General features: G+C 31.8%; 1 protein-coding gene across 1 annotated transcript in view; it reads left to right on the top strand.

Moving 5' to 3' along the window:
- Positions 1–2,866: 2,866 nt before the first annotated feature.
- The window catches only part of LOC145306373 (uncharacterized), a 67,701-nt gene continuing 55,965 nt past the window's right edge, over positions 2,867–14,602 (top strand). Inside the window, exons 1-10 of the mRNA XM_080148467.1 lie at positions 2,867–2,966; positions 3,311–3,366; positions 5,786–5,873; positions 6,506–6,598; positions 8,086–8,164; positions 9,265–9,361; positions 11,948–12,012; positions 12,447–12,523; positions 12,862–13,016; positions 13,308–13,391. Coding sequence (XP_080004593.1) covers positions 2,916–2,966; positions 3,311–3,366; positions 5,786–5,873; positions 6,506–6,598; positions 8,086–8,164; positions 9,265–9,361; positions 11,948–12,012; positions 12,447–12,523; positions 12,862–13,016; positions 13,308–13,391 — 845 coding nt within the window. The 5' untranslated portion in view covers positions 2,867–2,915. The remainder of the gene's footprint in view (positions 2,967–3,310; positions 3,367–5,785; positions 5,874–6,505; positions 6,599–8,085; positions 8,165–9,264; positions 9,362–11,947; positions 12,013–12,446; positions 12,524–12,861; positions 13,017–13,307; positions 13,392–14,602) is intronic.

Genomic DNA, 14,602 nt, shown 5'->3' with positions numbered 1-14,602 from the left:
ATAATTATCTCCCTATTGGCTAGTTTTCTATATGCATATCTATTTCTCAATAAATCTATTTTCCTCACCCGGCATTACTATCTAAAAGAAAGTAAATATTTATAATTTAAATGATTTTTAAAGGATTTTTTACAATTATATTTTTTTCTTTACATTACCATCACCAAAGGGTTAATGATGATGATTACAATTTTAGTTTAATATTTGAACACACAAAATGTCGCCACAATCGAATTCTTTTAAAACATAGTTTTCTTAAATTTATCATATTATAAATTTAAATTTTCTTTTTTATGATTAGAAATTAAATACATCAATATAAGGTAAATAGCAACATGAAATGAAAAAAATGAATTTATTTTTAATAAAGTAAAATAATGGGTCTTATCGTTCTGGGCAATGAGAGTTTATTATGGATTTTTGGAGCACTATGAGTTTTAATCATATATTCCTTGGAAAACTTCAGCTTGTTTATAGACATTTATTTCCTATATAGATCTGACATGGATCTTGAAGCAATTAAGCAGGCCGTTTTGTACATGTTAAAAATTGGAAGATTTCATTAAATAAAAGTAATCGCAAATATACTTAGTAAATAAGTGGATATTAAATTATAACAGGGGGAAAATTGTCGTCAATTTAGCTTGCTAGCATGGAACTCGTTTATTGGTCAGTTCATTCATTCAGTAGGTAGGGTATGGTATGGGGTAAAAGGGGTTGTTGGGGGTGGGGGGAGTCGTTATTTTAACTAGTTACAAGTTTCACTTTATAAGAGTGTTCGAAAATCTGGTGTAAGATCCAAGTAATAATAAATCCAATAAAATAGATATATTTCTTTTTTTCTCTCTGATTTGAATTAGCAATCCAACGACGTGGGGAATATATGTTATTCATCACATAGTATTATAGACAGCTTTCCGCGGATATTAAAATTTAAAAAATTAAGATTAAATCCAATTGTGTTAGTTCCGAGTGGCCTTAAAAAATGGTATTAATATTATGCTTTTTTTATTTAAATATTCGCAGAAAACTGGCTTTTGATACAAGATATTTTTATTGCTTAGATCTTGGTAACTTTTTCACTATGACGATAATAGTTAGAGTAGGGACAATGCCTTTGTCTCAAAATAGCATAAATCATCACCTTGTAGGTGGGACTTTAAGACAAAGGTTATGCTATCAAAGGGTTGGTTCCACTTCCAATGATCCATTTAAGGTTAGTGGGAAATTGTCTAAATTATATTGAATAAGATTTAATCAAATACAAGATTATTTTCTTATTCTTTTGACGTAAATTTTCAGTTTGCGTAAATAATTTAATAATTTTTTCATGGATTTAAAAATAGGTCAATTTTCATGAATTCTAATTCTAGCCAAAAAAAAACTTATCTATTTTTCTATTAGAGTATTATTACATATCAGATTGTTAATTTTTTCATAAAGTAGATTTTGTATATGTTTCTTTTAGGTAGCGAATAATTTGTTTTCTCGTATTCATTCGAATCCGGTGGATAGGAACCGGTTCTCATCCATACGAAAAAACTATGTCTAGCATCGTATTATATCCAGTTTTCTACAAATATAGAAATGTACAATCATAAGATTAAAACCAGTTTTTTTTAGCCCGTGCCTTCGGCATCTCGGGGCTTAAAAAAACTGGTTTTAATCTTATAATTGTACATTCTATATCCGCGGAAAGCCGTTTATAATACGATGCGAGAAATAACTATTATTGTTCTAAGGGATGTTTATCAAAGCAAAAGGATCTTTGAGTGTGTATCTGTCTTTCTGTACCGAGGGATCTCGCTAACAACTAAACCAATATGGTTCTACTTTACAATGAAGCTTCAATGTAGGTCCCGGGAAGGTTTATAACTATTTTGGGGATGGTTACCACAAAAAAACCTTAGAAAAAAAGTTTACCCCGCATACATTTAAAAAAAATCTTTTTAAAGCAATTACTTCTTTTTCTTCGCTACTTATGGATGTTGTCATGCTGGATTAGAACCAGTTCTCAGTCATTCTGAATAATCTTATAATTCTTCATAATATCTGCGGAAAGCTGTCTATAAAATGCGTTAAATAGCTATCATACTACTTCTATAGATTTTAAGCTCAAAAAGATAGTCAGAAAGGTTTATTTTGAAATTAATACAATGTTTATAATAAATTTACATCAATCAATTTTTCTTTTATTTAAACATCCCCGTACTCTTGCAAATCATAAATATTTCTATAACTATCCAGTTTCAAAATTTAATTTAAGACAGAAACGATTATTTTCTTTCTTCAAATTGATTTTAATGAAAAACTAGATGTTAAAATTGTTCTATCTTTTTCATACTTGGTAAGATGATTCCTGTAACAGTTACGGTTTAGACATGTATCCTATTATAAATTAATTTATCTAATTATCTATTTATATCTAACAAGAAGTTGTAAAAATAGCCTAAAACCATCTCGGGACCTATGTGAAGCTTCCTAAAAAAGGAAAACTCAATCACTAGTTATTGAAATTTTAAGCTCCTGACAAAAAAACTTACACAGCTTAAAACCCTATATCAAGACTTAAAATTGTAAAATGAAATAGCCTAAAACCATCACAGGACCTATGTAAAGCTTCCTAACAATGAAGAACTAAGTTTTTCAGTTCAGCAGTTATGGAAATCTTAGGCTTCAGATAACAAAACCTTACTACTTTATATAAAACTAGCAGCTTTACAAACAGCTGAAAACCTCATACCAAGACTTAAATATGGAAATGAAAATAGCAAAAAACTATCCCAAAAAAGAAGATATTATTCAGTTCATAAGTCATTGAAATCTTAAGCTTCAGACAAAAATCATTACTACTTTATATAATTATTTATCTATCTATTTCAGATTAACACCAAGGATGGGAGAAGGTTTTGAGAATGACTGACAATAATAATCTTATGCACAATATCATAGACTCACCAGCTAAAGTAAGTCTATTCATGTATCTAACTATAAAATAATAATTATATATACATAATAATATAGACTCACCAGCTAAAGTAAGTCTATTCATGTATCTAACTATAGAATAATAATTATATATATACATAATAATATAGACTCACCAGCTAAAGTAAGTCTATTCATGTATCTAACTATAGAATAATAATTATATATATACATAATAATATAGACTCACCAGCTAAAGTAAGTCTATTCATGTATCTAACTATAGAATAATAATTATATATATACATAATATTATACACTCACCAGCTAAAGTTAGTCTATTCATGTATCTATCTATCTATCTATCTATCTATCTATCTAGATGCAGCAGCACCTAGTCCACCAACACCTCTTGGAAGAACACTTCAAGAAAAATAGGTAAACTATTTTTTAAATCTTTTCTGTAATATCAACAACAAAAAAATGAAAGAGAGAAAAAAAGATTGAGAAAGTTGAATTCACCCATTCCACACACACACACAAAAAAAAAAAGCCCCCAACAACTAATAACTGTAACTCTGTTTACAGGGCGGGGGGGACCCTGTTTCGATTATGTATTTGTTCTTTGAAATCAGCTAATCAGCGTCGGAAATATATATAGACATCTGAGTTCTTACAAAAGAACAGATGGTAATTTGCTGACAGACAAAAAAGGTCTCCACCACTCAATTCTTCCCCTAAAATTTATAAATAAAACGCTTTGTCGTCAATTTAGGTTGCTAATATAGACATCAACTATTGGTCAATACATAAACAGGGGAGGGGATGGGGATGGGCGGTATCGTTATATTAGCCAGCTGCTCAAAATTCATTTTATTTGAGTAGGCGTACATTTTGTGCTATATCTAAGAAATTTTAAATTCATTAATTATAATCTACCATATGACGATTGTGAAGATCACAATATTCTCCATTTAGTGTTTAGGGAGATGTTATCTAAAAATAATTATCAATGAATTATTTTTACGTCAATATTACATTAGAAACTCCTTTTATTTAATCTTAAGAATTATAGAAAGTATATTTTTAGATTTATATTTATGTATTAGAGATAACATTTCTTTTTTATATTTTTTATATAGGTTTAATTTTTAGTTGTTGTTAATTACTAGTTTCTATGTGTCAAAAATAGTAGCTGGAATTACCGTATGTCCGTATGTCCATCTGACATTTTATTTGATGTACTGGTGGCCTTTGGTGGGATAATATTGTGATAATCCTTATATAAGAGTAACAGGATGTCTATCTGTCTTTATGTCTGTAGGTTAAGGTCTTAACAACCATTGGACCAATATTCTTCTTTGCAGTGTAGCTTCTCATAGGTCCTGGAAAGGTTTATAGCTATTTGGGGGAAAGGTACTACCACTGCTCCAAGCGGAGTTACTACTTGAAATTAATGATCGCCCAAAAAAAGTGTACTTTTATTGTTAAAACTAAAATGATAGCCCCCTCCCCTTTTTCCCACCTCAAGCGCCCATAGAGTCCTCTAGGGGCATACCTGTTAATGGTTAAAAAGGCATTCAGACAACTAGACACTTGTATTGATGCTTCGCAACTGTAAATCTTATTGAATAAGAAACAAGCTCTATTAGTGATAAAAAATGTATAAATAGAATAATTCATTATTTCATGACAGAGGGAGAGGAGAAAATGGGCTTTTTATTACACTAGTCCCCAAAGTTTTATAATAATGTTTTCTTATTCGTTGGCTTAACAATTTTGGGGACTTAAGTGAATTTTGATTTGTTGTATCATAAATTTGAGTGTTCAAACGTTTGAACCACTAATTTTGATCTTAACAATTTTGTGTATAATCCCTTTAGATCCCTGATTTCATGTACCTATAATTAAAACAAATCATAACATATTTAGATTTCTATAATTAATAAAAATATACATATTTAGTATTATCTATCTATTTAGGTTGTTAATGTATCTACAACAAGAAGAACAACTCCTATAGTTACCACAGCTACCCATAATATCTATCTATCTATCTAGGTTGTTAATGTATCTACAACAAGAAGGACAACTCCCATAGTTACCACAGCTACCCATACTATTTATCTATCTATCTAGGTTGTTAATGTATCTACAACAAGAAGGACAACTCCCATAGTTACCACAGCTACCCATACTATTTATCTATCTATCTAGGTTGTTAATGTATCTACAACAAGAAGAACAACTCCTATAGTTACCACAGCTACCCATAATATCTATCTATCTATCTAGGTTGTTAATGTATCTACAACAAGAAGGACAACTCCCATAGTTACCACAGCTACCCATAATATCTATCTATCTATCTATCTAGGTTGTTAATGTATCTACAACAAGAAGGACAACTCCCACAGTTACCACAGCTACCCATAATATCTATCTATCTATCTAGGTTGTTAATGTATCTACAACAAGAAGGACAACTCCCACAGTTACCACAGCTACCCATAATATCTATCTATCTATCTAGGTTGTTAATGTATCTACAACAAGAAGGACAACTCCCACAGTTACCACAGCCCCCCATAATATCTATCTATCTATCTATCTAGGTTGTTAATGTATCTACAACAAGAAGGACAACTCCCATAGTTACCACAGCTACCCATAATATCTATCTATCTATCTATCTAGGTTGTTAATGTATCTACAACAAGAAGGACAACTCCCACAGTTACCACAGCTACCCATAATATCTATCTATCTATCTATCTAGGTTGTTAATGTATCTACAAAAAGAAGGACAACTCCCACAGTTACCACAGCTACCCATAATATCTATCTATCTATCTAGGTTGTTAATGTATCTACAACAAGAAGGACAACTCCCACAGTTACCACAGCCCCCCATAATACCGCAGCTACCTATAATAAAACCACAGGTGATAAAAAAACTGAAAATAATTATATAAAATATGAGATTTAATGGTAATACTAGCTTTTATTGAGATATTACCTATTCTTAAAATATTTACTTTTTACCTATTCATCTAATCAATTTACTTATCAGTCTATTTACCTATCTAAATATCTTTCATCCATCTACCTATTCATTTATCATCCTTTTAATCTATCTACTTATCTATTCATCTACCAAAATATCTATCTGCATAACTATCTACTTAAATATCTATTTACTTATCTACTAGCAAAATAATTATCTACCTATCTATCTACCTATTTATCTATCTTCATTCCTATCTATCTATATTTTTTTCTTCATTTCTACTCAAATATCAATGTTATTACTTATCTATCTATCTATCTAGGAGCAAGTAGCTAAAGAGCATCTCGAGCAGTTACGAACACACACACTCACTATCTATCTATCTTTCTATCTATATATCTATCTATCTACCTATCTATTTAATTATTTATATTTCTATCTAGGAGCAAGGAGCTAAAGAGCATCTCGAACAGTTACGAATCCACACACTCACTATCTATCCTCTATATATCTCTCTATCTATCTATTTATCTATCTATCTATCTACTTATCTACCTATCTATCTAGGAGCAAGTAGCTAAAGAGCATCTGGAGCAGTTACGAATCCACACACTCAAGAACAAGGATGAAATCAGCCAATCAGCGGTCGCATCGCCAGAGGTTTGGACATTTTTAGTAGCGAAGCTACTCTATAAGTATCTATGTTTATTTGTCCGGCCTTCTGTCTGTCTGTCCTTTTGACTGTCTTTCCTTCTTTCGGGCTGTCTTTCCTTTTGTCTGTCTGGTTTTCCTTAATTCTGTTTGGTTGTCTTTCTGTCTGTTTTTTCTTATATCTGTCTTTCTGTCTGTCTGTCCTTCTCTCTATCCTTCTGTCTTTCTGTCTGTCTTTCTATTTGTCTTTCTGTTTGTCTTTCTGTCTGTCTTTCTGTATGTCTTTCTGTATGTCTTTCTGTCTGTCTTTCTATTTATCTGTCTTTCTGTCTGTCTGTCCTTCTGTCTTTACTTCTGTCTGTCAGTCTTCATGCTAAATTATGCTTAATCTTCCCCCCAAAAAATAGGTAATAATGCTTTAATCTTAATTTGTTATCTGGTAATGATTTTAGAGTTGCTTTGTTTTTAAGATACTTCCTTATAGTGAATCGTTATAATAACAATAATCCTATTATAAGAAGTAGTAAGGTTTTTTTGTCTGAAGCTCAAGATCTCAATAACTACTGAACTGATTGGGTTCTTTAAGCTGGAAGGGTTTCAGGCTATTTTATTTCCAGTCTTTTGGGATTGTTTTAAGATAAATTTCCAGCCCTTCTCTATTCTTTTAAATGCCAAACCCTTTTTATGCTTAAAATCATTTAAAACTTTACAATATATATCTTTTTTTACCTGAATTCTATATTAGTTTTTCGAAAGAATTAAAAATCTATTTTCAAACTTGTGAGAACTTTATTTTTGGGTTTTATTTTTAGATGAAAAATATTAAATTTGAATTTGATTTATTCTCGCATATTAAAATTCGCTTTAAATTTCAAGAAAATTTTTGCATTAAGAATTAAGGGACTTATATAATTGTTATAGTTGTCTGTCTGGATATATTATACATCTGACAAAACTTATTTCTCTATGTAAGTCCATTCATTCTGTCTGTTGTTATTGCATATGTTTGTCCATCTGTCTATCTGTCCATATATCAATCTTTCTGACGTTACATCTATCTTTCCATCTATATGTATTCCATTTAAATGTCTTATCTATCAAGCTGTCTTTCTATCTATTTGTCTTTCAGTTTATATGTCTATCTATCTTTCTGTTTATTCATCTATCTTTCTTTCCATCTATCTGCGTTTTCAACTATCTGTCTATCCATCTATCTGCCTGTCTATCCATCTATCTGTTTAATCTATCTGTCACTCTTTGTATATGTAAGTCCATTTATTCTATCTGTTGTTCTTTTTCTATTGTATGTGTTTGTCCATCTGTCTGTATGTCAATCTATCAAACTTTCTGACTTTTAATTTATCTATCTTTCCAACTATCAGTCTGCCTATATATCTATCTGTCTATCTTTCTTTCTATCAAGAAGCTCTTTATAGTCTATCCATCTATCTGTCTTTTATCTATCTATCTATTTATTTATCTATTTATCTATCCAGGTAAAAAGACGGCTCCAGGAGGTTATCCTGCAGAGGAAGCTGAAGGATGCGGCGGCCTCCATGGGAAACCTCAGGACAGGTATGATCAGTAATTACCACCCGCTTGACATTACAGAGGTGGATTCTTTAAAAAAATTTGCCCAACAAATTTTTTTAAGAATCCACCTCAGCTGTAGATACAATTTTTAACGTCTCTAGTATGCCGTTTTGAGGTTCAGACTCAAATCCAATAATAGACGGTCTCCGTGGGAAACCTTAATTCGGGGGGAAAAATCACGAAACCTATACGTAATTTTCAGCTGTCGTTGGAGGGCCTAATTTATAATTGACGACATTTTTTATCTGCCCCCCAAATATTATTTTGCTTGTTGGCTATACCTTATTCCTGTGTGTAGTCAGAAATTACCATGCGCTTGACATTACAGCGGTAGATAGTACTTAAAACGTCTCAAGTATGACGCATTGAGGTCCAAACTCAAATACAAAAACTTTTTCTGGACCTATAAGACGCTTTTCTGTAAAAGAGAGCCTTATCAGTTCAGACAAACAGACAGACATTATGTTACTGATTAATCTGAGAATCATTTTAGAGATATTAATCTATACCATAACCTTGGAATTTCTATTTAACTGTTTTGCGTTTAATCCTATTAATTTATAAAGTCAACAAGGATGACAACACCAATAAGTAGCAAAACGCAAAACGGAGAATGAGTTATAGAGCAGATCACCAGTGGCCAAAAAAAAGAAAAAAAAAACAATAGAAAATCTCACAATCTTTTCTTCCCAGATATTTATGTCTTTTGTGACATGGCTATCAGACAGTATGCTGTCTGGATGCTTTTTAGTAAGGGGTATTCTAACAAAAATATCAGCAGCCTATCTTAGATAGCCAATAAAATTATAAATTCACACTTTTTTTCTAATAAATCATTACGGACGGACTGTTATTTAAAAGTATATGTTAAATATTAGAATAAGGAAAAATAAAATAAAAGTATACATACATAATACAGATTAATATTCTATTAATTCTTTATCTACGTAATTATTTAAACAATTTATCATATTTTTTTAGAGGGGGAGGGGCTAGGGTAAAATCTACTAGTTTATGTTATTACTTATCTATCTTACTTTCTATCTATCTATATTACTCTTTATCTTTCTATCTTTGTCTAGGTATCCCCATGACAAGCACAGCCACGCCTCCCCCCGCCCCTCCTTCCATGCTGAGAAAGGTTCAGTCAGAATCAAACCTGCTCAAGATTAAAAACAGGTATACATTTATTGTTCAGGTGAACATCATTGGTTATAGAATATACGTGGATATATTAACAAAGGGGGAGAAATTATAGTCAATTTAAGTTGTCAACATGGACCTCATTTATTGGTCAGGTCGTTCATCCAGCTGGAGGGAAGGGGATGAGGTAAAGGGGGAGTATTTTTGACAAGCTGGATGTATCACTTTATTAGAGTACATGGTAATCCGGTATAAGGTTCAAGTAATAGTAAATCCATTGGTGTATGGTAAGGGGGTGTCATATCAACATACTCCTTAAAATTGAAATCGGGATGGTCTGCTTTCCCCTTTTTTTCACCCCCTAATTGTTTCACACACCCCTGTTAAATCGCTGTGCACGCTACTGCATAAAAAATATCTTAAGGGAAAAAAACAATGGAAGATAAATTGATATAAATGGTAACCACGGGATTGCACCCGTACAGGATTCCACCCACGGAATTGCACCCATACGGGATTCCACCCATACGGGATTCCACCCACGGAATTGTACCCATACGGGATTCCACCCACGGAATTGCACCCATACGGAACTCCACCCACGGAATTGCACCCATACGGGATTCCACCCACGGAATTGCACCCATACGATTCTCCACCTTCAAATTATCTTGAATTAAATAACCCCTCCTTAAGATTAAAATTATGGTTTCAAAAGTTAAAAACTCTGCAGGTTTCTTCAACTTAATTAAGATTCAATGAATATAATATTTCTGTATATACATAAGTATAAGAACTAATTACTTAGTATTACTTACTTATAATAATCTTACACATTAATTACCTACTTAAAAACTATATATCTATCATATTTTTACATACTTATTATGGTTAGTTTTTCTTTTTTAATAAAGATTAGCCTTTTATCGCCGCGTATTAGTTGTCTGTAATACGATGCTGTACATGATTTTTCAGTATGGCTGAGAACCTGTTCTAATCCAGCGGATAGTAATCGGCTTCAAAGCCATACTGGAAAAAAATATATTATACATAATTTCTAGAAAAAAGATTTACATGATCGTGTTACTTTCTTTGTACTGTTTTGGTTTTATACATGGAAATAGGAAAAATTAGAAAGAAAGAATAGTTATTTGTCGCATCGTATTATAAACAGTTTTCCGCGGATATCAAATGAAAAATGAAAACCAGTTTTTAGTTTCATTTTGATAAACTGTATAACAAAAAAAAACAAATAGACAAATTGAGTTATAAAGAAGATATTCAGGGGTCATAAATTAAAATTTTTTTTTTTTTTTTTAATCCCGAAACCTTTTTGTATGTTTCAATATTTGTATTTTTATAGCATGACAGACAGACCCACGGACTAAGTTTAGTATATTCTGTATGAACATTATTATAAGGAATCTCCCCAAAATATTTCTGCCTTCTATCTTGAAAAGCGGCCAAGAAAACTGTATTTTCTCCAAAATTTCACGAACAATTGGACGGGCAATGAATAATAGAGTAGCTTTGCCATTTAAAAGCTTCAAGATATTAGACGAAATAGTTTTTCACCTATCCCTTTTCCCCCTGTATTATTGCATGTTCTTAGTTGATACATTTTTGATAACATCTATAAAATAGAAACTATAATATATACATACAAATTTTGACGCAAATGGTAATAATATACATTCATATTATAATATCTATACCAAAGTTTTACAGGTTATTATTGGATTTTGTCAAGAAAAATTGTGTTTTTTTTATAGCTTAGATCCTTTAATATGTATCTCTGTCTTCCAGTCATTTTTAAATATATTTGTTTGTTTTAAAAAGCGAAGATTTTCTATAATTAAGGTAGTTCCGTCCGTACGTCCGTCCGTCCGTGATAGATAGCTTTTATTCGTTAATTTAGGCATGTTAAAATTTTCCTATCGATTTCAGACTTTGCATGATGATTCCTTTAGTAGTTAGGTACGATTTAGAAAGCGTAGCAACTCTATAATCATTACCAAAATGTCTGTATGTCCATTTTAAACATGTTGATTTTTCTACTTTTTTAACAACAAATTTTTATGTGATCTAATTATCCGTTTGGTCTGATTTTTGGTATATTGATTCCTGGGACAACAAAGAACAATATTATAAGCGAAGCAACTCTATAAACAAGTCCTAAAAATGTAAGTATGTCCATAAACATTATCCTGTATCAAGCAGTTTTTCAACAAATTTACTTACAATTTTGCTTCAACTCTTATACTTTTATATTCTGATTATTCAGTTTATACACTATACAAGTGTTAATGTCCGTTTGTCCTACCATTTCAGTGCTTCGCTTTTATGAATGTTGTCATCCTTGTTTAGTTACAAGTATTACTTTTTCAGTACGAATCTGAATTCGATTCAGAATCCGCTGGAATACAAATGGTTCTATGTCATACTGAAAAATCATATATCTTATCATATTATAGACAGTTTTCTACGAAAAAAATATATGAATTCTATATGTGTAATCCCGTTTTGCTCCTCAGGGCAGGGGCTAGCAAACTGTAAATAATCCTATAATTTTTCATTGTGCTATCCGCGGAAAAATGTATATCTATCTATCTATCTATCTAGACGGGGAGCAGGAGAACGTAGTGCTGGTCCTTACTCCAGACAAGTCAGCAATCAACTTAAACTTGGTAAGGATCATCCGTGATTTCCCTCAAAGTGCATATCGAGCATAGAATCTCCCCCTATTTATTTTGAAATGATAAAGAGAGTGTTAATTTTATTTCCCTAAGGGGAGCCAACATTATGGGGGTCTATACTTTCAGTGCCCTAACCCTACTGGGCTACCCAGTGCTTGATATAAACTAACAATGAACAAACAAACACAAAACATTACTTTAATAGTTCTCACAATAAAAATAAAAGAAATAATGAATTAATTCTTAGTTTTTAGTATAAAACGTTTGTTTTGAAGCTACTTAATGATAAACTAAGCTAAAAAACAATTTGAAGATTAAAATAATTTGCAGTCCAATGTTACCTCCTTCATTACTACATTTCTTATGTTGATTAAATTTTAAAAATCTTCCAAATATTTTATCTAAATCTTCGAATTTGTTTTCAGTACCTGAATATTATGGAAGCGATGACAGTACTCCTTCCCCTCAATCTTCTGTTGGCATAGCCCTCCTTCATAATCAGGTAGATAGATAGATAGATAGATATATGAATAGATAGATGGATAGATAGATGGACATACAGACACAGACAGAAAAGAAAAAGAAATATAGACAGACACCCAGACAAAGAGAAAGGCAGACAGACAAAAAGACAGGCAAACATACAAACAGACATAAAGAAAGACATAATTTCAAAATTACAGACATACAGATTTATAAACAGACAGACAGATAAAAAGACAGACAAAAAGACAGACAAAAAGACAGACAAAAAGACAGACAAAAAGACAGACAACAGACAGGACAGATAAATAGATTCTTTTCTAATAATTTATATTACCTTTGACTTCATTTTTTCAGGGTGGTCGTCACTCCTCCCCCGAGCCTGGATCTCCCTCCTCCCCCATCTCGATGGTTATGGCCTCCCACGCTAAAGGGACGGGGAGCCCCCTGAAGGTCATTGGGGGCGCGGGCACCAGTTCTGCCCCCCACACCACCATGCAGCCACCCTACAGGTAAAAATAATTTCTCATCGATTTTTTGGCAAAAAATATCTTCCAATCGTTTTATGAGTGTCTTTTTGTAAGAAAATTTGCGTATTTTTTCAGTATGGCTACCAAACCGATTAATATCCTCTGGATTAGAACCGGTTCTCAGTTATACTAGAAAAAAAAACATATGTAGCATCGTATTACAGACAATTTTCCACGAATATTAAAATAAAAATCATAGGATTAATACAAGTTTTGTTAACCGTGGACTTTGGCCCCCGGGGCTAACAAAATTGTTCAATATAATTATTTTAGATTCTCGCCAACAATAGAGAACGGAATGGCTGGATCCTCCAGCAGAAATCAGCCTGTTCCTCTTACAGCCAACTCATCATCCAGGTATAGAAGAAATAGATAGATAGATAGGGAACAAGATAGATAGATAGAGAACTAGATAGGTAGATAGATAGATATATAGATAGATATGGAACTAGATAGATAGGTAGACAAACAGGCAGACAGTCTCCAGCAGACATCAGCCTGTTCCTCTTACAGTCAACTTATCATCCAGGTATAGATAGATAGATAGAGAAGTAGAAAGATATATAAAGAAGTAGATAAATAGATAGAGAACTAGGTAGAAAGATAGATAAATAGACATACAGTCTCCAATAGACATCAGCCTGTTCCTCTAACAGCCAACTCATCATCTTGGTATAGATAGATAGATAGGTAGACAGACAGCCTCCAGCAGATATCAGCCCAACTCATCATCCAGGTGAAAAAGATTTATAGATAGATAGATTATATAGCAGAAAGCAATACATGACAATGGGCAGATAGTTAAATAAACGTGGATAGCTAGATAAATCTATCACCCGATAGGGTACCTAGATTCTTCTAGGGGCGTAGCCGCTAGGAATAAATGTAGTAGATAGGTATTCTGATACGTAAAAAATATTTAATAAATTGTAGTATAAAAAAAATTAATAATAAGAAAAATTTTTGATAATAATGAAGAATTTTTAATACAAATTTTAATCTTGGTTTAAGTTTAATAAGAAAATATTTATAAAAGAATTTTTTTTTCTGTATACATTTGTATTCAATTAATGCGCATTAAATATTTTATTAAAAACCTACATTTTGATATTTTATGTATAATAATTTTATTTTCTTAAAATAAGTCAAATTTATATATTGTTTATTTTAAATGATGAATACACTAACGGCTACGCCCCCTGGGGATTCGAGGGGCACTTGGGGGATGGGAGGAGTCGACCCTCCTCTTTAAATTTTAGTTTAGTTTTTAAAAGAAGAAGAAAAACTTTTAGTATCATTTTCAATGGGCGATATATCTTTAATTTGATCTTGAAAAACATATCTTTTCACAACCTATGAGAAAGTTACCTACAATGGAAAACCATATCGGTCCATCGGTTAGCTAGATCCTCAGATACAGAAACGTAGACAGAGAGACATCCTGTTATTTTGTCTAAGATAAGATAATGTAAATGCTTTTGATAAATCAAATAAATCTTTTCGTGTTATGACTATTTTAATATCCGCGGAAAGCTCTATAATATGACGCGATAATTAACTTTTATTAT

Source organism: Acartia tonsa, chromosome 14 (genome assembly GCF_053477335.1).
Source record: "Acartia tonsa isolate MP-2025a chromosome 14, ASM5347733v1, whole genome shotgun sequence".
Lineage (NCBI taxonomy): Eukaryota > Metazoa > Arthropoda > Copepoda > Calanoida > Acartiidae > Acartia > Acartia tonsa.
Note: the sequence above shows the minus strand (reverse complement) of the source record. Positions and strands in the feature narration are given on the sequence as shown.